The sequence below is a fragment of the Heterocephalus glaber genome, unplaced genomic scaffold (assembly GCF_053883595.1).
Source record: "Heterocephalus glaber isolate CG9 unplaced genomic scaffold, H.glaber_assembly_v1.0 deba00001531, whole genome shotgun sequence".
Classification (NCBI taxonomy): domain Eukaryota; kingdom Metazoa; phylum Chordata; class Mammalia; order Rodentia; family Bathyergidae; genus Heterocephalus; species Heterocephalus glaber.
The window spans coordinates 11,604,535-11,631,959 of NW_028258329.1; the positions used below are offsets into that span (position 1 = coordinate 11,604,535).

A 27,425-nucleotide genomic window follows, 5' to 3' on the forward strand; every position below is an offset into this window, starting at 1 on the left:
TGTAAAGTTCCATGCACAGTCTTTATAAATGTATCTAACTTTAATTGATTTCCTATGTGTTAAAATGGCATTGTGAATATATGAATGAATTTAGGAATTGTATTGAATTGGTTATTTGGTGAGCATTTTAATAAATAAAAAATTTTAATAAAACCGAATTTTATTTGGGTGAAAGGGTCATGAAAAGAATATGCTTGCAGCTTTATTCTTGGTCAGGTCACCAGAAACACACAAGGATATGGACTTCTGGAGGCTTTTATGCATCTCTAACACCAGACAGCCAGGCAAAGGGAGCTGTGCAAAGTCAAAAAGCATGAAAAATGGAAACAAGGGAAAGATGAGACAGTGGTTAAAGTGAGCAATAAAAAGAGGCTAGAAACAGTTGGAGAAAATAAGAAAGTAACACAGGAGTAAACTGCATAGCCAACAACTGTAGCTACGTGGAATATGGGTGACAGCCCCAGAACTAATACATGTTACAGATCTGCTTTACAGAAATCGCTGGGGCCAAATCACACACAAGTGTTTACACCTCAATACCCTGCTTCTTTATTAAAAGATACAGAAAATATCTGCCACCCAAGCTGCTGTTTACACACGAATCTAATAAAATGGACACCAGCCTGTATGGAAGAGAGAAAACGAGTCACAAGTGTGTAAGAGCACTAACTGTGAGTGTGACCTCCTTTCATCTCACACAACTATAGGAGATGTGCACTATTTATATTTCTGCTTTAGGGAGTGTGGAATAATATTCAGCCAAGTAAAATAGACACCGACATGTGTGACAAGCCTGGAGACTTCATGCTAAGTGAGATAAGCCAGCCACAGAGAGGCAAACACTGCGTGGCCTCCCTTCTACGTGGCATCTGAAAAAAAGCTGAATGCAAACACATTGGAGCTGTGGTTTCTAGGGGTAGAGGAAGGAGGAAGTAGGGAAGTAGGTCTAAGGGTACAATGTTGTAGCTATAGAAGACAGAGAAATCTAGACAGCTAATATGCAGCATGAGGACTGCAGTTAAGAATGTTGTCTTCTACTGGAAAGTTCCTGACAGGGAGTATTTTAGTGTCTGTAGCGCACGCGCATGCGCGCGCACACACGCGTGCACACACACACACACACAGGGTAACTGCGTATATGAGGTGATGGATATGCTCATTCGGTTGACTGTAGTTATTCTTTTACTACCGTATCAAGACATCACACTAGACCTTAGAATAAATAAATCAATATATAAAATATATACATATCTATAATTTAAAAATAATCAGTGAGGGAAGTTGGAGTAAGATCACAAGCTGAGCCTCAGACCCACACTGTTTGCATTCTAAAGCTCCTATAGCTATGGCAATGTAAAAATAAAAGCCCCACATCCTGCAACAACTCTTTCCTCATCTGTTGCATCTCCATAAAGCCATGGACTCCTTCAGCCACTGCAGAGAGGCGCCCTTCCAAGGCTGCCTCATGAAAGGGGATACAGCTTCTCTCTGCTCTGTGGCCTGGGCCCCCCGGTTACCCTTGAGCATCCGCCTGTGTCTGGCGGTTCTGAGAGGGCCATGCAGTGAGGAAAGGTGGGGGTGCCCTCACCTCCCACCCGCTGGATCCAGCCTGGCCACATGCGACCCCCGGACCGCAGGTCCCCAGCTGATCCTTCCCAACAGTCAGGTCGCCCGATGTGCAAGTCTTCCCAGGAGAAGCGCAGCAAGACCAGCCAGCTCCACTGTGCCTGGTGCAAATTCACACTCCTAGAATTCATGACCCCGGCCGGGGGCTGTCACCAAGACCAACGGAGGCGATTTGTGACACAGAGACAGTCCCTAGAACACCACTCTTCGCCATGATGTGTCATGCTCCCTGCCTCGAAGGCTGCAGGGCGGAAATAGGTAAGGTGTGATGATTGGATTAGGTGCAGGGAGCTGCAGCTAAAATCAAAACCAAGCTACAGGTGAGTCACAGGCACACAGAAGTGCACAGACAGACATAAGCACACACTCCTGCACAAGCAGGGCCCCAGGTACCAACATCACAGACGGGACCAAAATGAGCGGAGAACTCCTTGGAGTGCAGCATGGGAAACCACACGAATTACAGGGCTGGAGACATGGACGCTTGCAGATGTGTGCACTCTAGAAGAAGTGCTAAATTCAATTCAAGTCGATGGTTTTCAGATGGGCGAAGGCAATTTAGGTACAGGAAACATCCAGGATTTGATGTGGGGACACTTCCTAGGAGTTGACACAAGATTCTGATGAAAGAACAGAACACAACTCAGTGAGGCAGTGAGCATCGGGACATCCCGAACCCAACAGCACAGTTCCCACAGTGAGAGCCCTGGAGGAAGGGATACTGCGCAAGAGAAGCTGGAAAGATGCCCCAGCTTAGTGATGGCTCTCCAGAGGGAAACAGAATACAGGAATGGATTTCAAAGCTCGGCGGCCCTCACTTTCCTGGGGAACCTTGGCAAGCCACCAGGACTCAGCAAGTGGAGAAGAGCTTCGCTCTGGGAAGGTGTTCACATCTTTGAAACAGTCAGACTTGCTTTCCAATGACAGCCTTTCCTCCACCCTGGGTAGAGGTCTTTCTCTAGCTCCTATGCCAGCACATTAGTGATCTCATGCCATCTGGCGTTCAGAGCAGGTACTACAATGAGAAGCAAATCCCACATTTTCCAAAATAAAAAGGGCTATTCTGACCTGCAGCTGATATCTAGAAAAAGGAACATATCAGTAGGAATTAAAGAGAAATCCAAGAAGCAAATTCCAATATGTATTGCACATTAGTATATAATTAAAATGTTCCAGTTAAACTAGGGAAACATTTAGGCTTAGTAAATTAGCCATTTGGCCAAAGTAAAACTAAGTTCTTATTCTGGGGCAAAAATGAAAACAAATTTGAGACAGATAAGAGCATTGAATGAAAGAGGTAAAACCAGACAGAAAGTGAATAAATATAGGTTAGTGTATATGACACTTCAACAAAAGGGCTTTTCTACGTACAAAAACAAAAGAAGATATTCTCCAGAACAAGATTATAAGATTAAAAAGATTGGTGCTTTAAAAAGTTTATAAAAAATTAAAAGTAAATGACAAAATAGAAAAATATGTGCGAATATTTTTAAGAAATAGCAGATGTTGTGGTAGTGAGAGATGGAATAGGGTATGTACAAAAGGAAAACAAATATCCCTCAACCGAACCTACTTAAGGGTCCAAATTTATGAAAAAAATACAAATCAAAGCACAAACAAGATAATCCTTTCCCTCTATCAAATTAACAAAGATATTCTATATTCAACATAGGTGAGAAATGGAAAGTGAACCACTTCCATGCTAGTAGTTGGTGAGAAAAATAGATTTTTCTCAGGAGTAAACTGACAATTCTGTAATGAGAATCTTGAGTAGGTCAGATCAAATGACAAAGAAGTAAAGTTTAAATTAATAAAAGATTTGCAAAAAAGTTAAAAAGTTGGACACAGATTTAGACCCAAGAATATTCGTGTGGCACTATAACCAATAATAAAATGTTTGAATAAACCTAATCTGGAATATTGATTAAACATGGTATAATTCATGATTAAGCTTTGAATTTCTGCTCAAAAGGAAATTTTTATAGTATAGGAAAATATATTTGGAACATGACAGGTGATCCAGCAATCTGAAAAACAGTCCCTGTTCTACTTCAGAAGGGAAAAGCAACTTTAATAGTCAAATAAGTGCAGTACATGCATTGAAAATCCTAATGAAGACCTAGCTGGCATGTGTGCATCATGCTCATTTTCCCTATGAGGGTCACTATAATATTTGAGGGGTGTTTTCTGGGTCAAACTTAAGATGGAGAAAATAAAACCACCAATCCACCAAAAAGTCCTCCTTGAAATAGTGTGATTTTCAAGATAATCTTTTCCATTTCTGCTATCTCAGAAAATATACTAAGTGCCCTCAGAAAACACCTCTAACGACCCTAACAATCATCCCCATTCTTTGCCCAGGTTAGAGGTAGAGGTTGCCAAAATCTATTTCAAAAACTGGAGAAAACAACAACAAAAACTGCCCAAAGTTTCAAAATTTTATGAAGCAACTGGGAAGAAGCGTTCATCATAAAACTGATGGGCAGGTTACAAAGTCATCCGCTTTGCTGGAAGGAACATGAGCAAGAACAGCTATGTCATGTACAACTAACAACACATGCAGTAATAATAATAGCTAATGGTTATTGGGTATTACTTGGTTTCAACCCCCCCCCACACACACACACACATGCACACATACTCTAAGTTAATCCTAGCTACCTTCTAAGTAGGGTCACCCTAACTGCTACTCAAGTCCCTCTCAAGTTCCACATCCAAGACTCCCCGGATGCTGCCCAACACTTCCTATCATTACACAAAATAAGACAATCATGAGAATACAGCAGGGCACACAGGAAAGACTACTGAGGGGTGGCCCAAGCCCTGTGGAGTCACAGAGCAGAAACTTCCCTCCATCCACGAGAGTGAATACACCTGCTGAGAAGTTATATGGCTCCTCCTCCGTCCACAGCAGAGCTCCAGAAATACCCACCTACCCTGCAGGAGAGCTAAGACAAGAAGAATGAGTTTCTCCATAGGTCTAATAAAGAGATTTCTTCTTTATAGAGAAAAACATCATAATCATGAAAATGCTATAATCATAAAAATTATTGTACTATCAGTAAATAGTAAAAGGAAAACAGGACTTCATTCAAGGGTATTTTACATGGGAATATTTTGGTAACAGCCCAGTAACTTACTAAATACCTATTCTGTGTCAGAATCGTCACACTACAAGGAGAACTTTAAAGTTCTAAACTCTTCCTTTCAAATATGAAGATATCTTATCAAATTCATTTCTGTCATCTGTAAAGGAAGCTGTCCGTAGTTTATAAAGAAGGGTCAAATATCTACCTGTGCTGGAAATGGAACAAGAGAACAATTTTCTTGGGGAACTGTTCGTGAGTTTTCATTGCCTAAATCATAGGTAAAAAAGACCACTCTCAACCCACAGGCTGAGTGTGATTTTGATGGTTAGAACGAACTTCAAAGGGGGGGGGGGGGTCTTTCCTTTGTGCAATACTGGAAACTGGCCACAAGAGGGCAACAGCAACATAGTATACGTTCAGCTCACAGCAGTAAACTGTTCAACTGGCCACCATCAAGGGAAAACACGGGGTTTTCAGGCTGGGCAGTTGCTTTCCAGGGATTCATGGTGTGCAGTTTAAGAGGGAATGGGCCAAACATTTTCCCGGGAAAGAGACGTATGCATGTCCTAAAGCTAAAGCTCAAGCCAGGCCCAGAATTTGGGGCTGCTGGCAGGAGCTCTAGCAACGCTAGGACACAAAACAATTTCTCTCCCACCTTCCTTTCCATGGGAAAACAGGTCAGGGTCTAATTTCCTGTATGCATCAACCCAGTGATGAAGCAGTAGGACTTAAAACTGAATGGCCACATCGTACTCCTTCTGCTTACTAACCTTCGATCTTAAATCCAAGAAGCATAAATTTTGTTTGCTCAAAAACATGCGTAATTGCTCACAAAATTATGGGAAATAAATGGAGAATATAACAGAGTGGAAGGAAAAGGATAAGGAAAAGCAGGGAAAGCAAGAGCTAAGGAAAAGAGGATGAAAGGTCAGGTCGAGAAGAGGGGAGAGGTCAGACAGGGCCACACAGATAGCAATGGCTGACGGAGAGGGGGCTTTGCGTTTCCCCACAGGGTGGGCTTCAGGCAGTGCCTGGACGGTTTACAGCCCATTAAATTGGGCTTATTCTATAACAAGTAAATTTGCTGGCCAAAAAAGAAAAGAAAAGAAGGCAGCTGCTTGAGTCCTGAGCTCCACAATGCTTGCGCAGTCTAGTAAAGGCTGAGGGACCAGCAGCCAGAAATTCAGAGGAAAGTCTTGTATTACACAAGGGCCCACAAGAAGCAATAGTCTAATGGAGTCCACAGTTCTAATTAAACCTTCTCTGCCCACCATGGTGCTGTTCTTATGTCTCCGATTATTAGTGCGGGTCTAGGCATGTGGAGGACTCCGTGGTCACCTAGGAACTGCAGGTTTTACAATTATCTGCAGGCTCTGCGGTATCAATTTTGCACATGGGCAGATGCAAACAACCACATACACCATAGACAGGGGACGAAGGTGATCATTAAAGACGTCGGGATGGGCCCCGGGGGCCAGCAGCACAAGCCTCCTCCTTTCTCCACACCATTGTTCTGAAGCTTGAGCTTCTTTTTTGGTTCTTTCCAAAGAAAAACTAGCAATTTGTAGTTTTAACACCTTTACCAAGAAAAGAAAAACACAGAAAATCTCAAAATTCCACCTTGAGAACCTCTTTAACAAAGGAGCTCAGTGTTTGAGCCACGGAAGAGGACTGGGTTAGAAAACGCACCCCAGCCCTGACACCAGCGAAGTCCATTTTCCGGTGGAGGCGGCTGGAGTCACAACAGACAGGGGGCGCTCTTGCTTCCACCAAGTGACAGGTTGCAGGGATTGGTCGCAAACCCTGAAGCACTATTCCACACTCCAGAGTTTTCGTCAGAACTGTCTTTTCTTGAGGGGACAAAAAACATTGATTTTCCACTTCACTGTTGAGCAAAATACCAAAAACATAACTTTTTGCTACTCAAGATCTCCAGATCTTTATGCAATATCTTATATCTTGCTATCAAGATGGTTCCTAGATAGAACGGACCATTGAAAGTATGAACTTCAAATCTTGATCACTGCCTAATTAAATATCATACATTATTTTATTCTAATAAAATAGCTACTCCAATCAAAGTAGTTTTCCAAGAGCAAGAATCCAAAAATCAGATCATAACATTCAAGACGGAGTTCAGTAAACTTTGGTCCATGATAAAACCCAGCCCATCGTGTGTTTTTGTAAATAAAGTTGTATTGGAAGACAACCAGAACTCTTTTAATCATTAATTAACTTTATTGATACAATTTAGATATACACAATGATCACATTCATTGTATGGAATTTTTACTTGCACATGATATACCTGGATTATTACTTTTTACCATTCCCCTCCTCTCCCATCTTTCTCTTCCTCTTCTTATTTATGAGCTTTGTTTCTGTTTTATCTTTCTTTTCTAGTTTTTTTTTCTTTTCACTTCTTTTCCTTCTTCTCCCTCCCTTGTGCCCCTTCCCATTTAAACATTTTCTGCCTATTTCACAATATCTATTATACATTTTGGACCTTATTTACACTTTCAGATTCTTACACCAGCGAAACAATGCTATATTTATACATGTTCAATTTATTTCACCAGACAGTGGTCTCTAGGCAGATCTATTTAGCTATAAATTTCTTTAGAGTTGAGTAGTACTCCATTGTATAAAAAAAATCCCACATCTTCTTTATCTATTCATTGGTTGATGACCATTTAGGTTGTTTCAAAGATTTAACTAGTACAAACTGTGCTGCTATACACATGGGTGTGCATGGGTATATGTGACATTGTGGTGTGATGCTTTTAATTCTTTCAGAAAGATACCCACAAGGGGGATAGTTGGGTCAAATGGAACTTCTCTAGTCCTAGTTCTTTGAGGAATCTCCACACTGATTTCCACAGGGGTTACATCAGTCTACACTCCTACCAACAGTGGAGAAGGGTTTCTTTTTCCCCACAGCCCTGCCAGCATTTGTTTGAGCTAACACCTGACAATGGGGGGGGGGGTTGTTGTTTTTTGATTTTTTTGGTACTGGAGATTGAACTCAGGACCTTGCACTTGCAAAGCAGGGGCTGATACCACTGAGTTAAATCCCCAGACCTCAGCATTTGTTATTGGTTAATTCCTTGATAGCAGCCATTCTTTCTGAAGTGAGATGAAATCTCAGCATCGTTTTAATTTGCATCTATCCAATAACCAATGATAATGAACATCTTTTCATATATTTATTTGATTGTAGTTCATCTGAGAAGTGTGTGTTCATCTCAGATGTCCATTTTTTGGATTGGGTCTTTACATGTAGGGGGTTTGATATTTTTCAGTTCTTTATATATTTTAGATATCAGTCTTTTGTCTGAGGAACAGCTGGCAAAAATTTTTCCCACTCTGTTGTGTCTTTACTCTGTTGGTCATTTCTTTTGCAGTGCATAAGCTTTTTAATGAGATCCCAGTTATTAAGTTTTTGTAATATTTCCTGTGGGACTGGGGTTTTGTTCATAAAGTCTTTGCCTATACCTATATCTTCAAGAGTTCCACATATTCTTTCTTCCAGCATATTTAGTGTTCCTGTTTTAATATTTGTATATTTGATTCATTTTGATTTTACTTTAGTGCATGTTGAGAGACATGGGTCTAGTTTTAGTCTTCAGCATGTGGAAAGGTAGTTTTTCCAGCACCATTTATTAAAGAGGCTATCTTTCTTCCAGTGAACATGTTTGGTCCCTTTGTCAAAGATAAGGTGGCAGAGTGTGTTTTGAGTTATTTCTCCATCTTCTAGTCTGTTCTATTGATCCTTGGGTCTGGTTTTTTGGGGGGTTTTTTTGTCAATATCATGACGATTTTATCACAGTAGCTCTGTAGCATAATTTCAGGTCAGGGATTGTGATGCCCCTTGCCTTGCCTTTGTTGCCTGAATTGTTTTTGCTCTTCTAAGTCTCTTCTGGTTCTTCAATGAATTTTAGGAATGTTTTCTCTTGTTCTGCGAGGTATGCTACTGGGATTGCATTAAATCTGCACAACAATCTTGGGAGTATGGACTTTTTTACTATATTGGTTCTTCCTACCCATAAGCTAGGGAAATCTTTCCATCTTCTGATATCCTCTTTGGTATCCTTTTTCAGAGTACTGTAGTTTTCAATGTAAACCTCTTTTACTTCCTTTGTTAGATTGTTTCCCAAGTATTTCACTTTTTTCAATGCTATCATGAAAGTTGTGGTTTCCCTAATTTCTCTCTCAGTGAGTTTGTTGTATACAATAATGTTATTGATCTTGTGAGTGTTGACTCTGGATCCAGCTACAGGACCAGATTTGGTTATTAAATCTACAAGATTTTGGCAGAGTTTTGGGGGTCCTCTATGTAGAGTATCATGTCATCTGCAAATAATGATAGTTTAACTTTTCCTTTCCTATCTTTATTCCTTTTCTTTGTCTAATTGCTCTGGCTAATGTTTCCAGAACCATATTGAATAGAAGTGATGATAGTGGACAACCTTGTCTTTTTCCTGATATTAGAGTGAAAGCTTTCAGTTTTTGACCATTGAGTATGATGTTGGCTATTGGCTTGTCATAAATGGCTTCATCAGATTGATATAAAGACCATCTACTCCAATTTTCTGTAGGGCTTTTATCATGAATGGTTGTTGGGCATGGTCAAATGCTTTTTCTGCATCTATTGAGATGATCATGTGATTTTTGTCTGTGTCTCTGTGGATATGGTTTATTTATTGATTTGCATATGTTGAACAATCCTTGCATCCCTGGGATGAATCCTACTTGGTCATAGTGTATAATCTTCTTGAATATTTGCTGCATTCTGTTTGCCAGACTCTTACTGAGGACTTTTGCATCTATTTTCACTAGTGAGATCGGTCTGTAGTTCTCTTTCTGGTTGGATTTTCCTCTAGTTTTGGTATCAGGGCAATACTTGCTTCCCAGAATTAATTTGGGAGTATTGCTTCCCTTTCAATTTCATGAAAGAGTTTGAGGAGTAGTGGCATTAGATTTTCTCTAAATTTCTTGTAGAATCCAGCAGTGAATCCATCAGAACATGGGCTTTTCTTTGTTGGTAGGTTAATTACCTCTTCAATTTCATTGACTGTTAATGGGTCATTTAGAATTTTTATGACTTCTTGATTGAGCTTTGGTAATTCACATGTATCTATGAATCTGTCCATTTCTTCTATGTTTTCTATCTTATTAGAATAAAGGTTTTTGAAATAGTCATTGATAATCTTCTGGATTTCTGCAGGACATGTTGTGATTTCATCTTTTTCATTCCTAATTGCATGTATTTTGAGTCTTTTCTTTCCTTTATTTGATAACGTTGGCTTAGGGTTTATCAATTTTATTTAATCTTTCAAAGAAACAACTCAAATTTATTTATTCTTTGTATCATTTTCTTAGTCTCAAATGCATTAATTTCTTCTCTTTATAATTTCCACCTTAGTATGAGCTTTGGACTTGACTTGTTTTTTTTCTAGAAGCTTGAGGTTCAATATTAGGTTGTTTATTTGACCTTGCTCTGTTTAGCTGATGTGAATATTCACTGCTAAAAATTTTGCTCATAGGACTGCTTTCATTGTGACCCATAAGTCCCAGTATGTTGTATCAGTATTATCATTTAATTGTAGAAATTCTTTAATTTCATCTGTGACACATTTGTTGTTCAGGAGGGTGTTATTTAATTTCCCTGTGTTTATGAAGTTTTGTGGTTTCTTTTGCCCTTGATTTTCAATTTCATTGTACTATTGTTTGATAATATGCATGGAATAATTTCAATTCCTTTGCATTTACTTAAGCATGTTCTATGAGCTAGTATGTGGTCTATTTTGGAGAATGTCCCATGTGCCACTGAAAAGAATGTGTATTCTGATGTTTTGGGGAAAAACACTCTGTAGATATCTACTAAGTCCATTTGCTCACAGGTTTGGTTCAGTTCTGATATTTCACTGTTGAATTTTTGTCTAGTTGATCTATTTATGACAGTGGGGGTATTAAGGTCCCCATTACAATTGTGTTAGTGCTTATTTGATTTTTCATGTCTGTTAATATTTGTTTCATAAAGTCGGATAGCTATTTGTTGCATATATATGTATGATTATTATCTTGGAATTTAAGTAGTGACCTTCTTTGTCTCATTTGATCAGTCTAGGCTTGAAGTTTACTGTGTCTGCAAACAGAATAGCTACCCCTGCTCTTTACTGGATTCCTGACAAATGAAGTATTTTTTTTCATCTTGTAACTTTCAGTCTATGAATTTCCTTTTTAGTTAAATGCATTTCCTGTCTGTAGCAAATTGTTGGTTCTTCTTTTTTGATCCATTCTGCTAGTCTGCTTCTTTAGATTAGTGAATTGAGACCATTTACATTGATGGTTATTACTGATATGTGTTGGCTTATCCTAGTCATATTTTCCTATCATCAGTTCCCTGTCTTTCCCTTCTGTTTAACTGGTTCCCTTGACTGGTAGCTTCCTTCCATTGGTGTTCTTGGAATTGTGGTCTTTGTTATCTCTTTCTAAAATATCTTTCAGAACATTTTGGTACAGCTGGTTTGGTGGTCATGAATTTCTTCAATTGTTCTTTGTCATGGAAGTATCTTATTTCTCCACTGATTCTTAATGATAGTTTTGCAGGGTACATCAATCTGAGTTGGAGTGACTTAAAGGTTTGTATTGAGAAGTCTGCTGTGATTCTGATGGGTTTTCCTTTATAGGTGATTTGTTTCTTTTCTCTAACAGCTTCTAATATTCTGTTGTTGTACTGAATTTCTAGGATCTTGATTATTATATGCCTTGGAATAGATTTATTTTAGTCATGGCTGATTGCAGTTCTATATGCCTCACTTATCAGTATGTCTTTTTCCATGCTGGGGAAATTTTCTCCCATTACTTCTGTGAACAGGTTTTTTATGTCCTTTTTGCTGACTCTTGCTTCTTCATTGACTCGGATCAATCTTACGTTGTTCTTCTTTGCATCATCTTGCAGCTGCTTGTTTTTTCATGGTCCCTTGCTATTTTAAAGAGATCTTTGATTTTGTGATTGCTAACTGCAATTTTATCTTCTAGGTCTGATACTGTCTTCACTTTTGTTAATTTGGCTTTGCTTTCAATGGGATTTTTAATTTCTTGTATATCTGTTTCATGTATTTTACTTCTTTCCTGTGTTGGGCATTCATGGTTTTCATTATTTTCCTAAGCTCCTCTAGTTTTTGTATCTATGTTTACTCTAGATTTGCTGAGCAGGTTCTTCATTATGATCATCTGGGTTTTTTATCTGGGAGATTATTTCTTCTCTGATTTTCTTTATAGCCTCATTCATCTGTTTATTTACTTCTACTGATATCATTTCAGAAAATTTCAGAGGGTGGCTTCTGATTTCATCTATCTCATTGTCCCCTGGATTTGTCCTGAGTGAGCTGGAGGTCTGGGATTGCATTTTGCTTCTGTGATTGTCATTTTCTATTTTTTATTTTAATTTGTTTTCTGTGTTGATGCTTTTAAGCTTCTTTGTTAGGTAGCTTTATCATTAGTATTGAGGCTTCTCTAGGAAATGTCTGTTTGTCAGAGATACATTTCAGGTGTAGCTGGCTCTTGGTCTTTGTGCCTGCCCCAAGATCCTACCTTCCAAATTGTTTGGGGATGAAAAGTTGCTCTCTATTTGGCTCATCTCCCGGTCCTTTGGTACTGAACTGTGATAATGATTAAAACCCCAGACAAACAGTGTTGTCATACAAGTATGAACAACTGATTACAACAGGTATGGCATCCTGGCTAAAGCAGTATAATTAGCAATAACAATATCATCATCACAGCCTAGAAATTGATGAACCGTGGTAACTGCTAATTTGGTACCTTTAACCATAAGAGCAAGATCTATAGTTATATAACTACATCTAACATAAATGAGGAACTTCTATGCAGTGAGTGTTCACTTAGTAGAGTGATTTTACCCTGTGGAGGAGAGAAATTTAAGAGGGAAGAGCACAAAACAGAGTGGTAAATGAAGAGAAATATAGTAGAAGCAAGGCTGAAGGGATGCATTTATATCGATAGCAAACTACACAAAGGGGTACAATTAATAGCTAAGAAATAATGATTTTGATAGAAAAAATCTATATATTTGGGGTAAGCAGAACATGGATTTTTTCACTATTTTGAAATGCTACAACTGAAAAAAATATGAGAAGGGAGAATTGTTGATGTTGTTTAAGGAAAAAAGTAGAAAGAACCACAAACTTCACATAGGCCTGAAAGATGGAAGCCAGATGAGAAGAAGCCAGGTGCGAAAGAATCCATAGTCCAAAACACAAGCTGTAGAGTCACAGAAAAAGGGTTCTGGGCAGAGGGAAGTGTGAGGCAGGTGGGCTAGGGATGATCAGAGGCAGCAGATGCCTGCAGTGGTCCTGGAAGCACCTACAAAGCACCTAGATGGGCCTGAACATGTCCCTGATGTTAAGCAACACCCAGCAGCAGCACCTGAGGACAAGCAGGAACATAGAGTAGAGGAAGGAAGCTGGAGAGAAATGCCCTTAAGTGGCAAGAGACAACCAGGAAGAGTAGGAAGAATCCAGCCTGAAGGACAGGTTCACCTTGTCTAGCTGCAGGTCCTCCTGAGAGGCAGGACTCAGTGAACAAAAATAACATCCATAGCTGGGGAAAAGGGACAAATGAAGGCTGAGCATGCCTCTGCAGAGGATCAAACATGCAAAAGAAATTGAATATCCCACAAGGGAGGTAACAAGGAGAAATGACTGATAGCTAAGAGACAGACCATAAACAGATGTTTAAAGTATCCTCAATATTCCCCAACAGAGATACCATCAGGAAATTCACAAAATGAAAATAGGCTGTGATAAATGTAAAAATCACAATGACAGCTCAATAGTTAAACTTCAGAGCACACATTAACAATGCTAAGAATATGAGTGAGCTACAAGACCAAGCTGAGGAATTTTCCTAGATGTAAAAAGCTATTGGAAGAAGGATAAAGGAAAGAAGAGGCCAAGACAGAGATCAAGGGCCAGCCGGCCAGCCAGCCAGCCTGCCTGCCTGACTGCCTTCCCACCTTCCTGTCATCCTTCCTTCCTTGATGGGGCCTTGCAAAGACAGTGAAGTAAAAGAGACAGGAGAAAGTAGCCAAGACCTAGACCCAGACATGGGGTTCCTGAGAATAAAAAGGCCTCAGCTACTAAACAGAAGAAATGGAAAAATACCACAAAGGAACAATAGATATTGCCTAGGATGAAATTAAAAACTTCTGGAAAACTAAGGAGGAAAAACTTAGGGATCACCAACAAATAGGGAAAATACTGTTTGCAATATGTGTAACAAACAAATGCTAATGCTGGAAATTACAACCAAGTACAAACTGTTAGAAGAAAAACACTCAATTGAATACTGGATCTTTTCTAAAAAACCAATGTCTACAATCCTCCCAATGGCCTACAAGGTAGTTAACATGACTTTCCCTATTTTATAAGGCAGAAGAGGATCCACAACATTTTTTAAAGGAACTAGGGATGAATGAAGAAGCCAAGGTTTGACCCCTAGCAGACTGGATCCACTGACTGCTCTTAAAAACACACTCTTTTTAAGCAAAGTATATAATATTCTCCCCTGTGTTGAGCCAGGCACAGTGTGTTCATCACAGCATCATTGTCATGGTTTGTGCCAATATGTTTCCTAACACCTCATGCAGTCATAGGTGGGGCTTTTTATCAAAGGTTGTTGGATGTAGAATGTATTGATGCTGGGATTAAGGGTGGGTGATTACTAAATCAGTCCACTGATTCGTTTGCCACCACCCTAATCCCAGTATCCTAGATACAATATAAAAGGAGCAGAAAGAAGCTGCTAAGGTCACTTGCTTACTCTCAGCTGCCTGCCATGCCATGGACTGCTTCTCCTCTGTGAGGCCCCTCTGGCATGCTGCCCTGCCTTGGAGTCAGCCAACTATGAACTGAAACCTCTACAAACTGTAAGTCAAATAAATCTTCCCTCCTTTAACTTTGAGTGTTGAGTATTTTGTCTCAGCAAGGAGAAAAGTAACTAACACAATCATTTATACTCCAGAGGCAGCAGGAGAAAAACAACTAGTGGACATTTATCCATTTATTTATCCATTCATCAGTGGAGAATGGATAAATAAGATATGGTGGAGTGTCATGTATTTGAAGGAAATCAAACATATTTACATGGAAAACCATGGTCAACCTTGATGATATGTTATAAAGTAAAAAAAAAGGAGCTTACTGTGAAACAATGTGGATATTACAGTCCCAACTTAATTTAAAATATATATATATATATAGGCACGTGTAAAAGGCAAACAAAGCAGTCACAATCAGACAGAAGAGTCCAGAGGAATTCAAGGCAAAACAGATATAATTTAAATGGCATTTGCATCAGTTTGTACTTTTGATGATTTTAACCTTAAAGTCTATTCACATCTTTCTTTCTCTGTCTGTTAATGTGTGTGGGTTTTACTGAAAATTGAACCCAGGGCCTTTGGATTAAGCTACAACCCCCACATTTAAAAAAAAATTGAGACAGTTCTCACTAGGTAGCTAAGCTGTCCGTGCTGGACTCAAACTTGTTGTCATCCTGCTTCAGCCTCCAAGGGTGCTGGGATTATACACATGAACTACCACACCCAGGTATTCTCATCTTTTTCATAGATAATTTAAAAAGTAGGATCATGGGAACATTTTTGGAACAGCATGTGCCTGCTGTAAAGCTGTCACAGTTACCTAATTTCAGTCTAAAACAACTTTGTGTGCTCGTTAGAATTTTTAATAATAAAGAAGGTTAAGAAGGCTCAATGTGTTCAAACAGTTCTCTGCAAATATCTTGTACCACGAAAGGCTTAGATTTGAAATTCAGTGTGTCCTGATCCCGGCTGACAACTCACAACTTCTACAAGAGGGAGAGGAGAGAGGGTCGCGGACCAAAGAGCACCCATGGGTGCAGCCTTACCACAGCGATCTCGGACCACCAGGTTGCGGCCTTCCTTCAGGTGGATGGTGAGAAGGTACGCAAAAGGGCTGGGAAGGTTACTCAAGCCATCACCAGCTTCCCCAAGAGCCTGCAGAGATGAAAAAAACATTTATGTCAGGAGGTCTCAGGCTCAAGTAGAAGAATTTCTGCCTAGGCAGAGATATTCTTAATTGAAGGGAGAAAAAGAGGTTCACAACAACAGTCAAGTGTCATCTTGGACTCCTACTCACTGACAATTCAGTTATGTTGTTTTATCAGAAGTCCTTTATATTTCCCTCAATAGGATCTTATCTGAATTCAGAAGCAATCATGATTATATCTGTGCTAGGTGAACTTTCAAAAAATTAGATAAGCAAATTGCCAGTGTAGGAAATACCCTGAAAAACATCAACTGACTGTGAGATTTTTTTTTTTAATTAAAACTCACGATAAAGCAACAAGAGAGGAAACAGTGTCAAAATGTAGTTGCAAGGCTGGGTCCCACCAACATATGTTTGCACATCAAGCTCAGGTATAAAATATCTCCTTTCTCTTCTCCACCTTCCCTAGAAACCCCACCACCTCTGGTAGGCCTCCTCTGCCTGTGATGAAATTTCCTTTTGCGTCCATTCCCAAGCCCATTTCTTTCAGCCACCTGCTCCTTTCCTCTGTCCACAGGGGACCCTCGGTCTCTTCCCAGCACTCTCCTGCTGAACCACATTTGTCTGTCACATACCATTAGCATCTCCTCCTCTGAGCCCCACAAACTCACTTCCCCTGGCTCCATAGCTTCCCTCTCCATCTTTCTCAACTCCAATGGACCATCATGCAAAGTCAAGTCTGCTTCTATAAAGCTACTGCATGAGTGAAACGAAATTGTTGAGGTGTTTCAAATTTTTGCTTTTCCTCAAAGAGCACGGATGAAATTATTTATCATTCACTTATCAGACATTCAATTAATTGATCCCATGGCCAAAGCTGCCCTTGACAGCCTTCTTCTTAAAGTTTCAGAGGACTTCAAAATGGCTCTGTCTCCTTTACAATCTCACTGTTTCTTTGATCCTGTGTATTTTTAGAAGAATCTGTTCCACTCTAACCAATCAATAGACACTGAATTAATCTCTTTCAGGTAAAATTTGCAAGGTCTGATTATGTAGGTGGACAGATTACAACATTCTTTGGGGAAAAAAAGGTTAAGAAGTACAAACATTTGAGAAGTATTTATGATGTCTAATGTTAATTTTTAAGTAACATCACTCACAGATTGTTCTTCAAAATGTTGGGATGTCATGGAAGCGTTCAAGTCACCATTGCCCGGTAGTTTCTGCAAAGGAAAAGGAGAAAAGGAAAGTCTACTTTTAAAAAGCAAATGAGTTATCAAGCCATGACAATATCTTCTTTCTGGTCTTTCCCCTTGGAAATCTGATATTTGCATACCCAGTTTCGGGTGTGTGGGCTGCCTTCCTGTGTGGCAAGAAGAGCTGACCTGGGAGGCATCAATCTGGCCATTTAAGTCACTGACTGGAATGTGGCTAAGGGCAATTATGTCTCCACCACACCTTGGGCAACCCTGCTTCATCCACATGCTTTGTAAGTAAAGCTTTGGAGTCAGTGTAGGAAGAACAGCAGCAGACCGTCCTGTCAGATGGCCCCCACGTGCCCCCTAGCCTCCAGAGGGAAATGGGCAGCTCAAGATCGAGAGACCTGAGCTGCCCACAAAATAGGCATCATTTCAAAATGTGATCTGAAAGATCTTCCTCAAACCAAATCTTCAGAGTCCAGCAAATCTACCATCATGGACCCCAAAGTAGGATGTACAAATTCTGAACAAATGATCTCACACTGGGAGGTGTCTGCTTCCTAACATACATATGCCTCTCACCCCAGGGAAATGGTCCAGAAGGCAATGCAATATGCATCTCTCAGTGGTCAGGATGGGGTACACAGACTTCACACCTGTGCCAGGACTTCTGTGCACAAATGAGGGAATGTGTGTAAGAGCTGCAAGACTTAGTGAGGTTCCTGGGCTGAGCATGAGGACAGCTTCCTGGAAGGAAAGGCAGAGTGGAGAGGACAGATGCAAAGGGACCCCCAGCAATTGGAGTATTTTGTGTTTAGCAGTCAGCCAGGTTGATTTCCTGTGTAACAAAAGATGGGATTTTCCTCCTAAAGAAATTTGAGTAACCTCAAGGTTATGGGTCAGATTGGAGACAGGAAGGGGTTCTGCAGAGATTGCTTCTTGGATCATCATGAACGTTGGCAGTGCAGGCCAGGATTGGAGCCACTAATGGCCCTGGTCCTTCCATCCACAGTGACCATCAGGGGCGTCTCAGGCACAACTCAGAGATCTGCCTGGAGGGAAGGCTGCTTTCTGAGACAAACTCACTGAAATAGGGCTTGAGGTGACAACAGAACCCAGATCCAGACCAGAGGGCAATTTTCAGCCCCTAAGGGGCACAGTGAGGAATTGTCAGCAAACAAGAGCTTACTAGTCCACTGTCTCTGCATACAGTGACATCTAGAAAGGCTCGGCTCAATAGAAATGAACCCTGGACATAAGCAGGCTGGGAGCTCCCAGCCCCTCAGCCAGGAGGGACCAAGGAATCTGTTGCTCTCAAACCTGCCTCTGTCCCTACCTGCCCCAGGTCTTGTGTTGCTCAACTATGAAGACCTTTTGTTCCATTCAAATAAAGAAACACAGAAAGGTGGAGGGGGACTTCAGACACTGTGAGCCTTCTTTATGGTCCTGCTCTCAGTCGTGCTGTGAAGTGCCCCTGGAAGCCTCATGCTGCCTCTGTAGAAAGAGGCCTAGCCCTCCACATGGGGCTCAGCATGCCAGCAGACAAGAAGGGGGCAGCAAAACAACCTCTCTGGCTCCTGGTATCTCCTGTATGGGTTGTGTGTCAAAAGACACCCAGGTTAGTTCTGCAGAAGAGTCTGAAGACTGTTTTGTGACAATGATCAGAAACTTATTTACCTTTCTTAATGTCAAAAGATTTTATTCCATGCCTGTAGACTATCCAATTCCATAAATCCAATCAATTTCTCCCCAATCTGCTATGCCCATAACCATGCCTTCTCTTGCGGAACTAACAGTAACCACTGCTCTCTGAGGTTCTACAGCCTGAAAGTCCCCCACTATTGTCTCCAGTTTCATCTAATGAATTAGGGCCCCACTTGACCAATCCTGCTTAAAGATGATGCTGTAAAACTACAGGCAGCAGGATCAGAACCTCTGTTTAAACTCTATGTTATTAGGCCAGAATCAAATGGGTTGGTATCTTCCAATTTTAATTGGAGGCATGGCTGGATAGATGCTTAAACCTCCTCCTCCCTCAGACAGATCAGCATGCCATATGTATTCTCTCAGGATTGACTCAGTGTGCTTAATGATGATGTTAATTAAATGGCAAAATTATTCTACATCACTACCATCATTTACAGGCTATCAAAAATGAAGAAAAATCTTCTACTTAAATATGTGGTAAGTCTTCCACTTACAGCAACAGGGAAATGCAGTGGGAGGAATGACATTAATTCAAGATTACGGCTGGTTTGACTCACAGAAAAGTCACAGAACTTAAAGTTATGGTTCCCATAGCCACTGTAACTGTCACACACCATATATACACACAAAAGTAGGAATAGTTACTGTAAAGAAAAGCAAAATGTTCCATATGCACAAGAGGACAAGTTACGACCACTGGGGGACACATAACTAAATATTCCCCTACACTGTTGCATAGAACCTAACCATTATCCACGGAGTAGATGTGTTATTTTTACCTCTTTTATACATCTAAACTAAATCATCAACTTAATTTTTCCATTAAAAAGCGGACAACTAATATTTATGTCACTAAGTAAACCGGGATCATTAGATTTTTATGTTCTCCATAAGTAAAATTAAGCATTCAAATATGCTTTAAGTTTGCTTTTAAAAAACACAGAGTAAAATTGACATTTTCCCTGTGAGATTACTATGATTTTCAACTTATATGAATAATCCTTTACAATCAGGGTGTTGTTGAACAGGTCTATCACCCCAAAAATCTCATTTATGGTATCCTACTATGGTAAAATAGCCCCTCAACGTCTAGCTCAGGACAAATACTGATCTCTTTATATAGTTTTATCTTTTCCAGAATACTACAGCAATAATCATATGGCATGCAAACTTTTGTATCTGTCACTTAGCACAATGTCTTTCAAATCATACAAGTGGTCAGCTGTATTATTATTATTATTATCATTATTATTTTTTGGTACTGAGGATTGAACTTGGGACCTTGTGCTTGCAAGGCAGGTGGTGAAACCACTGAGTTAAATCCCCAGCCCAGCTGTATTATTATTTTTATTGGTGCATAGTATTCTATCATGTGGAGTAGTTTGTTTATCCACTAAATATCGGTTTTAACAATCTTAAACACATTGATTGAAGTACATACTCAGGAAAAGGGAAATAATTAGAAATTCAAATCTAATAAAACTCAACATGACAAAAGCTGTTCTTACAAAAGCATTCAAAAATATAGCATTACCTTCCTGGCATCAACAGTGGTATAAGTATAGTCATCCTTCACATGGTTCTTAGCTCTGCCTTTTAAATGACTGTTTTTTAAATTTTGTTGATAGTTTGCATTGATATTTCCATTCCACCTTACGAAATTGAAATTTAAAAGAAGGTAGTATATACTTTGCATTCCCTTTAAATGAGGCTCCCCCATCTACAAGAATGTAAATGTACTAAGATTCAGCAAGACATGGGAGGATAAGCTAATGAATGCATCAATTATTTTAGAAAGAACATCTCTAGTCACTAAGGATTTCAAGAGCAAGGCATTGATGTGAATAAACATTTTCCTTTTGTATACATGAACTGTGATCTTATACAAATACCACCTCCCATGTGACTGTCAGAAGATCTTACCATGAAGTACACACAGGAAGCCACATTAAAAACTACGTAAGCAAGCATTGGCTCCCTAAATTTTAGTGGAAGAAAACACACCCACCCATATCCAGAAAAACTAAATAAGAGTAAAATTCTTGCTGAGATGATGCATCATTTCATCTTTGAAAACCAATGCAAAAGTACAAGAATGAAGCAAAGAATATACATATATGCAATACATTTTAATTAATTCTGTAACCCACTCTCAGCTTTTGAGTACAAAAATACTTAAGAGTATAGAAGTCACAAACCCAAATACCTACAGGACATAGAAAATAATAAAATAAGCAAAAGGGAATGAATGATCAGACTGACCATTAAGCAGCCTCCAGACAAAGTTGCAATAAAAAGTGAGCCATATGGCAATTAAAGATCAAAATTAAGACATTTTAATAGGGCCTACCAAATATCTGAGTCTGTTCATATTCAACTTTTTTACAGCCTTTCAGAAGATACTTTATTGTATAAAATACATATATACATCCCTATATAAGTGTGTTTCTCTCATTCTCATGATTGTTCTATAAAAGGAATAACCCTGGAATACTTTCTAATTTAATATGCATAATGTAAACTATGTGTTTATATTTTGCTCAACTACCTATTATAAAACTGAAGTTAGCCAATTACAGCCTGACCCAAATCCAGCCCATTACTTGTTTTCACAAGCAAAATGTAACTGAAAACTATCCCTGCTTCCTCATTTATATATTGTCTACGCCTGATTTCATGCTACAACATCAGAACTGAATAGTTATGACAGACACTTTATGTATGACCACAAATCCAAACGTACTTATTATTTTCCAGAAAATGTGTGCTAATCCCTGGTATAATGCTCTAAAACTTCGATTTGCATTTCACTATTTGTCCACTGACCTTCCATAAACGTTTGCTTGCTTATTTGAAAGATATTTTAAAAGAATAATTCCCTTTATATTCTCTTAGCATTTCCTAATTCACAAATATGTACTCCCATTTTCTTACCATGAGGAGTCCACAGGCTGCCACCAGTAGCACCAATTTACAAATCAAGAAGCCAGAGCTGGGGGCTAAGTGGCTGCAAAGAGAAGCAAGGGAGCCAGGCCTTCAGGGGCAGCCTGAGTCCTCCTGCTCATCCTCCCTCTCATCACTGCACGACAACTCTGCCCAAGGTTGGCCCACCTTGCCTGGCACGAAGAGGATGGCACTAATTAATAGTCAAGATGCCTCTGGACTCCCAGAGACCTGGATCCAAATTGCACTTCTGCGATTTAGCTCTGTGTCTTTGAAAATGTGACTTTTAAAAAATTCAAACGTGGGTACTTCTTTCAAACGGTCACAAGAGATATTCACCTTACGTTATTAGAAGACAACTTCTCTGGGCAAAGCCCTGTGCTCGGCAGGCATTCTGTATACAGAATAAGCCAAGTGGACGTAGTCTAGGAAGATGGCATTTATACAGCACTTACTTAGCATAGTTCCTTACACATAACTTCCCATAAAGTGGTATTAGATTGGTGTTGCTGCTACTATTATTATATTATTATTCTGATGTGTTTAAGTGTATAGCAAAAGACTCCATGAAAATAAAAAGATGGAAATGTTCCCTAACCTGACTTGCTATACATGTATCAGATTATAAGACTGTACTCCATAACATGTATAGTAATAAGAAAAATTTAAGTCCATGAGGGTGGCTCACAACACATGTCCCTCCCTTAATTCCCACTAGCATTAGCAGCTGACACTGTCTCCATGACCAGTGACAGGGCTGGCTGATGAAGCCTTTGGACAGTGCCAGGTGCCCAGCAGCCCACACCCCACTTCCTCCAAGCTCCAGGCCCCAGCTAAGCTTCCACGTACACTGTCCACAGCAGACAGCAAGCATTGCCAACGTGCGTGACTCATCCTGCCCTGCCTGAGGGTGACAGCAGTGAGCTCAGGAGCTCCTTTGCAACCTGCCTGGGCAGAGTACCAGGGAGTCTCTGTAGTCTTCAGAGTCACCTGATAGGATGGGAAATGCCCAGATGACATGGCCTCAGTTACTTCCCTGACATCTCCTGCCACTGCCCTTCAGCCTGTCTTCTCCGGGGACAGTGCCACTTTGATCTCCTTGAAACACCCTGGAACCATCTGCTTCCCTGGGACCTTCACACTGGCTGTTCTCTCGCAAACTGCCTTTGTGCCAGAGAGCACAGGACTTGCTCTTTCACCTTCCCTATGGCTTTTTGTAAAAGTTATCTTCTCAATAGGAGCCCTTCCTGGCCATTCTATTCCAAACAAAGTATTCCATCCCAGCACACCCAGCACCCTCCTGCTTTATTTTTCTCCATGACACCTATCACTCCTGTATCTATCTGTTGCCTGCCTCTGATGAGCATAAATCCCCTAAGAAGGAAATTTTTGTGTTGACTGTGTGCTCCTAGTGCCTAGTTTAGCACCAGCAAATGTTACATAGTCAACAGATGGGAAAGGAAGCAAAGAAGAAGAAAAAGGAGGCCAAGTCCATGAGGGTCCCTAGGACATGGCTCACACATCAGCCTCACTGACACCCTGATGCAGAGGTTTGGTATTTGAAGTCAAACGAAAATACTGAAGAACACGTAATTGACGTGTAGCGATACTGAGGCAGTTGCTTCATTTTGAAAGCTGAAGACAGCTTCCTCTCGTCTGTGGTTGTCATTTCGCTCCTTTGAGGTCACTAAAATCGAGCTCTGTGGTTGTCAAGCAAGACTTCTAGAAGCAGCCTCACCAGGAGCGTCTCTAAACCACTCAACTCATCCAGGAGCTAACACCAAGCTGCTGTTTACCACTCCAACTGCCAAATGAAATGTCAGGGAGGGACCTAAACCCTGGGGGAAATTACAGGGGCCCTGGGGCGGAGGAAATAATCCTTCCTTTCAAGATCTGTTTCTGGCTATGACACTAAGTCCAGTCAAACACTGTAATTATCACTGTGTTTATTGGGGAATAGTGGATACCGAGAAATAAACGTCTTCCTTTTGTGGTCAACTTTTGTGGATCTCTAGTTCTTCGTTCTGCCAAGATACAAAAGTGAACTTCCACATTTGTGTTGGACCCATGGTTCTGGGCAGAGGTTTAGGATTCAGACAGTCTTAGGTTTATAGCCTGGCTCTGACACTTACTAGCTGGGAGATATTAGGCAAATCATTAAAATTCCCTCGAGACTGTTTCATTCTAAAAAAAAAAGCAATTATAAAATATAACAACATTAATAAATGTAACCATAATCAGAGCACAGGGTACCTGTTGTTACTATGACTGCCAGGTGCTGGGCTTAGAGCTTTCTTTTTATTTAACCCTCAAGACATTAACTATTCTGCCTTACTCTTGACCTATCTGAGTCATACACATCTGAAAACACCTCCTTTTCACCCCTTCCCTACCAGGAGCAACTTCTCTTCCTTGGTTCACCTCAGCTGGATCATTTGACACTGGAATGAGACTGCTGAGCATTGTTGGGAATTTCTTCTCATATGTGGGTCTAATCTGCTTCATTATTAGCCCTGAGGACACGGTCCAGAAGGGAGAGCACTGTCTAAATGCTTAGGTGATTTTACAGAGCATGTAAATGTACCTTGTAGGATAACTCCTGGGGGAGTGCTCCCTGGGGAAGGGGATGAGATGAAAAGGCAAGCACCAAAGAAAGAAAATAAAGCAGCCCCTCTCCCCCTGTGTTCCTGAACTCCAGCTTCTTCAAATTTTGTTTACACTTGGGAATTCCCCTGGAACATATCCAGGACCTCATTATCACCAACTTGGCCAACCTGGCTGAACTTCCTATAGCCCCAGAAAGCCTCGTAGTGTCTTCATATGAATCAACATATTCACACAGGCAGGGTTTTCACAAGGGCTGGAAGGAGGAGGAGGAGAGGAAGAAGACATCCACTCCATTCATCAGGAGTGCAATACAATGAGAAACACACTTCTAAGCCAATAACTGCATACTGTATAACGATATAAGGATTGGTATTTAGCAGAACCTAAGTTATTCTTTCCTCCTCAGTCCTCAATGATAAGAATGAGGATATCATCCTCTTCTGAGAATGAAACCCTAAGACCACTATCTCAGTCAGTTCAGGCTGCGGTGACAAAATACCGCTGATGGGTGGCCTGAAAAACAGAAGTTTATTTCTCAGCATTCTAGAGGCTAGAAGGCCAAGATCAAGGTCCTGGACAATGCGGTTCCTGGTAAGGGCTCACTTCTGGTCTTACACAGTAGATGGCTTCCTTAATATGCCCTCACATGGCAGGGAAAGAGATCTCTGGGATCTCCTCTGCTTTTTTAAATACAGCTCTATTGGATCAAAGGTCCATGGTTATAAATTCATTTAAACTTAATCACCTCTGAAAGGCCATAAACCCAATACAGTGATGTGGGGGATTTGGATTTCAACATCAGAATAGGAGAGGGATATGATTAAGTCCCTAGCAACCACTCTTCCTTCATCAAAGCCCAGATATAAAAAGTTACCCTAAGGGGACAACATGGTTACTAGGCCGCCACAAGAGGGCATCAGCCTGAGTGGAATTGATAATATACAGCTAATGAAATGATATGTCAATCACAGAAATGGACGGGCCATACAAAGCAGCCTATGTAAAAGTTCAGAAATGCTCAGTGCCTCAGAAGATGCCAAGGGCTTTGAGAATCCTGGCTTCACTGGCTCGGCAGGGTCTCAGGTTGAGATGGACCAAGACAGCCTTAGTGAAGTGCGAGTATGTCCAGTTCACACCTGCAGCTCAAGCCTTATCACGGGATAAAGAGTGTGCCAACCTCCATCTGGGACACCAACCCATTGTCTTGCAGTGATCCACATTCACCAACCTCCTGACAGTGAGATGAAGTCTTACTAGGTTGACTCTGCTGGAAGAAACCACCTAAGGAACATCCTTCAAGTGTTTCAGCCCTGAGGTAAATATTTCTCCCTCAAAATTAATGAAGTTGATGTTGATTGTGATTTGACAGCAATAAAGGATGATCCACTTACATCAAAAGGAATGTTATTGGTATATGGCCTTTCATCCTCATTGTGAAGTAGTTGTGATTGCAACCCATAGCTTAGTTTCATGATCTTTTGGTTATTCTGGGTCAATCTTCAGAGCCACATAGCCACTTGACAGGTCTGGGAGTGTGGTGACCTACTCAAAGGCAAAAACACCCTCACCCAGCACCAATTTGCCTTCTGTATCTACCTGTTGTAATCCCTTCCTCTACCTCAGCCTTCTACACAAAGCAGACTGAGATTACAGCTCAGTAGCAGCAGCTTGCCATGCAAATGAGGGCACTGTGGGTAAACTGACTGCTGAGCTGCACAAAGCACCCTCAAGAGCGAGATTTCACTTTGGCCTTGAAGCATGAGCAGGATTTCCATAAGAGAAGCTGAAGAGGGAACCAGAGGTGGAGACAGATGTCAGATGGATCATGAAGCCTTCATAGAATGTTAAAAGTAAAGAAAGAAACACAATCGAATATAATTCACAGGCTTAGGTGAGTAGTAGTGATGATACTGAGAAATGATAGCCTGCATTTGGAGTGCTTAGGGGAGATGGCAAATCCTGTCAAGACAAGTCGAGGCCAGGTTTCTGTGGGATATCCGATGTCTAGCACAAGATGAATCTGGGGCTCAGGAAGGAGTCCTGTAGAAGCCTCTTAAACCAGCATATACTTTAATCTAAGTCTTCTTCCTCCCACTCTGGTTTTGAACAGACTAATATGGGCTCCACCTGCCTTCCACGTTCTCACATCCCATCTTCATCTTCACTGCCAGGACTGCAGAGAGGTTATGGAATTCAGACATAACTGATATTCAGGGTCTGTCTCCACTGCCACAGGCTCCACCTGACACAAATGAGGTGAGACAAGTTCACCACCCAAATCAAGGGCATCCTTCAGACCACTGATGTTCCCCACCTCACCATCTCTGGAAAGCTACAAACAAAGTAAGCCACACTAAGAAAACCTACCAAACCTCCACTTGTCCTTGAACACCAGGTGGTCACACACCAGCCCCTTCTTCCCTTCTCATCTTGTCCCCCTTCCATGAAAAGTCACAGAAAGCTGTGGGCTATTTTTTCTTAAGGAAGAAACAGATGCACCAGATCACAAGTGCAGATAAACCAACTCCAGGGCTCTCAGATGACATGAATTCAAAAAGACTTCTCTCTTCACTTAAAGCAGCAAACATTAATTCAGATTTAAAATAGTAGCTGGAAAATCTACACTTGCCTAAACTTCTCTACAGCTTCCATTATCATTTTAAAAGAGATTTCATTTAGGGTCCAATTTTTAAATTTATTTAGTTAAATCATAAACTGAAAAGAATTCATAGTAAAAACACTAACAAAAGGCCTGGGGATGTAGCTCAGTTGTAGAGTACTTCCCTAGCATATGTGAAGCCCTAAATTTGATTCCAGCACCCAACATACATATAAACATGTACACACACACACACACACACACACACACACTCTATTGACCTGAGAATACACATCGCTTGCACGGATTTTTATATTGAAAGAATATGGGTTGACCACAGGCTACCTGCCAGGCTCAGCCAAGGGACCTAGACCCTTGGAAAAGAAAGAGAATTTGCCAAACCTACCCCCCAAATCAATCTAGCCTAGTGGAGGTGAGAAGAAAGGGATTTCCTGTGTGCCATGCGATAAAAACTGATCTCTCAGGGAGCTGGACAGACTCTCCCAATACAGGCAAGATTGTGGGGGTGGGGGAGGGCGCAGGGTGGGCAGAACTCCCCACCTGACTGCCAGCTCTTTAGAATGGGATGAGATGTACTCCA

General features: G+C 40.7%; 1 protein-coding gene and 1 long non-coding RNA gene across 9 annotated transcripts in view; one reads left to right on the plus strand and one right to left on the minus strand.

The window, feature by feature from the left end:
- Positions 1-27,425, minus strand: part of Mctp2 (multiple C2 and transmembrane domain containing 2) — a 251,357-nt gene that overhangs the window by 146,481 nt on the left and 77,451 nt on the right. For all 8 annotated transcript variants that reach the window (XM_087188343.1, XM_087188345.1, XM_004852710.4 and 5 more), the window contains 2 exons: positions 16,930-16,992; positions 15,669-15,777 (listed from right to left, as the gene is read on the minus strand). In XM_087188343.1, coding sequence (XP_087044469.1) covers positions 15,669-15,777; positions 16,930-16,992 — 172 coding nt within the window. The remainder of the gene's footprint in view (positions 1-15,668; positions 15,778-16,929; positions 16,993-27,425) is intronic.
- On the plus strand, positions 14,564-25,429 carry LOC147824864 (uncharacterized). Its single transcript, XR_015441723.1, has 3 exons — positions 14,564-14,670; positions 15,557-15,723; positions 21,616-25,429. It is a non-coding gene; the product is annotated as an uncharacterized LOC147824864 (long non-coding RNA).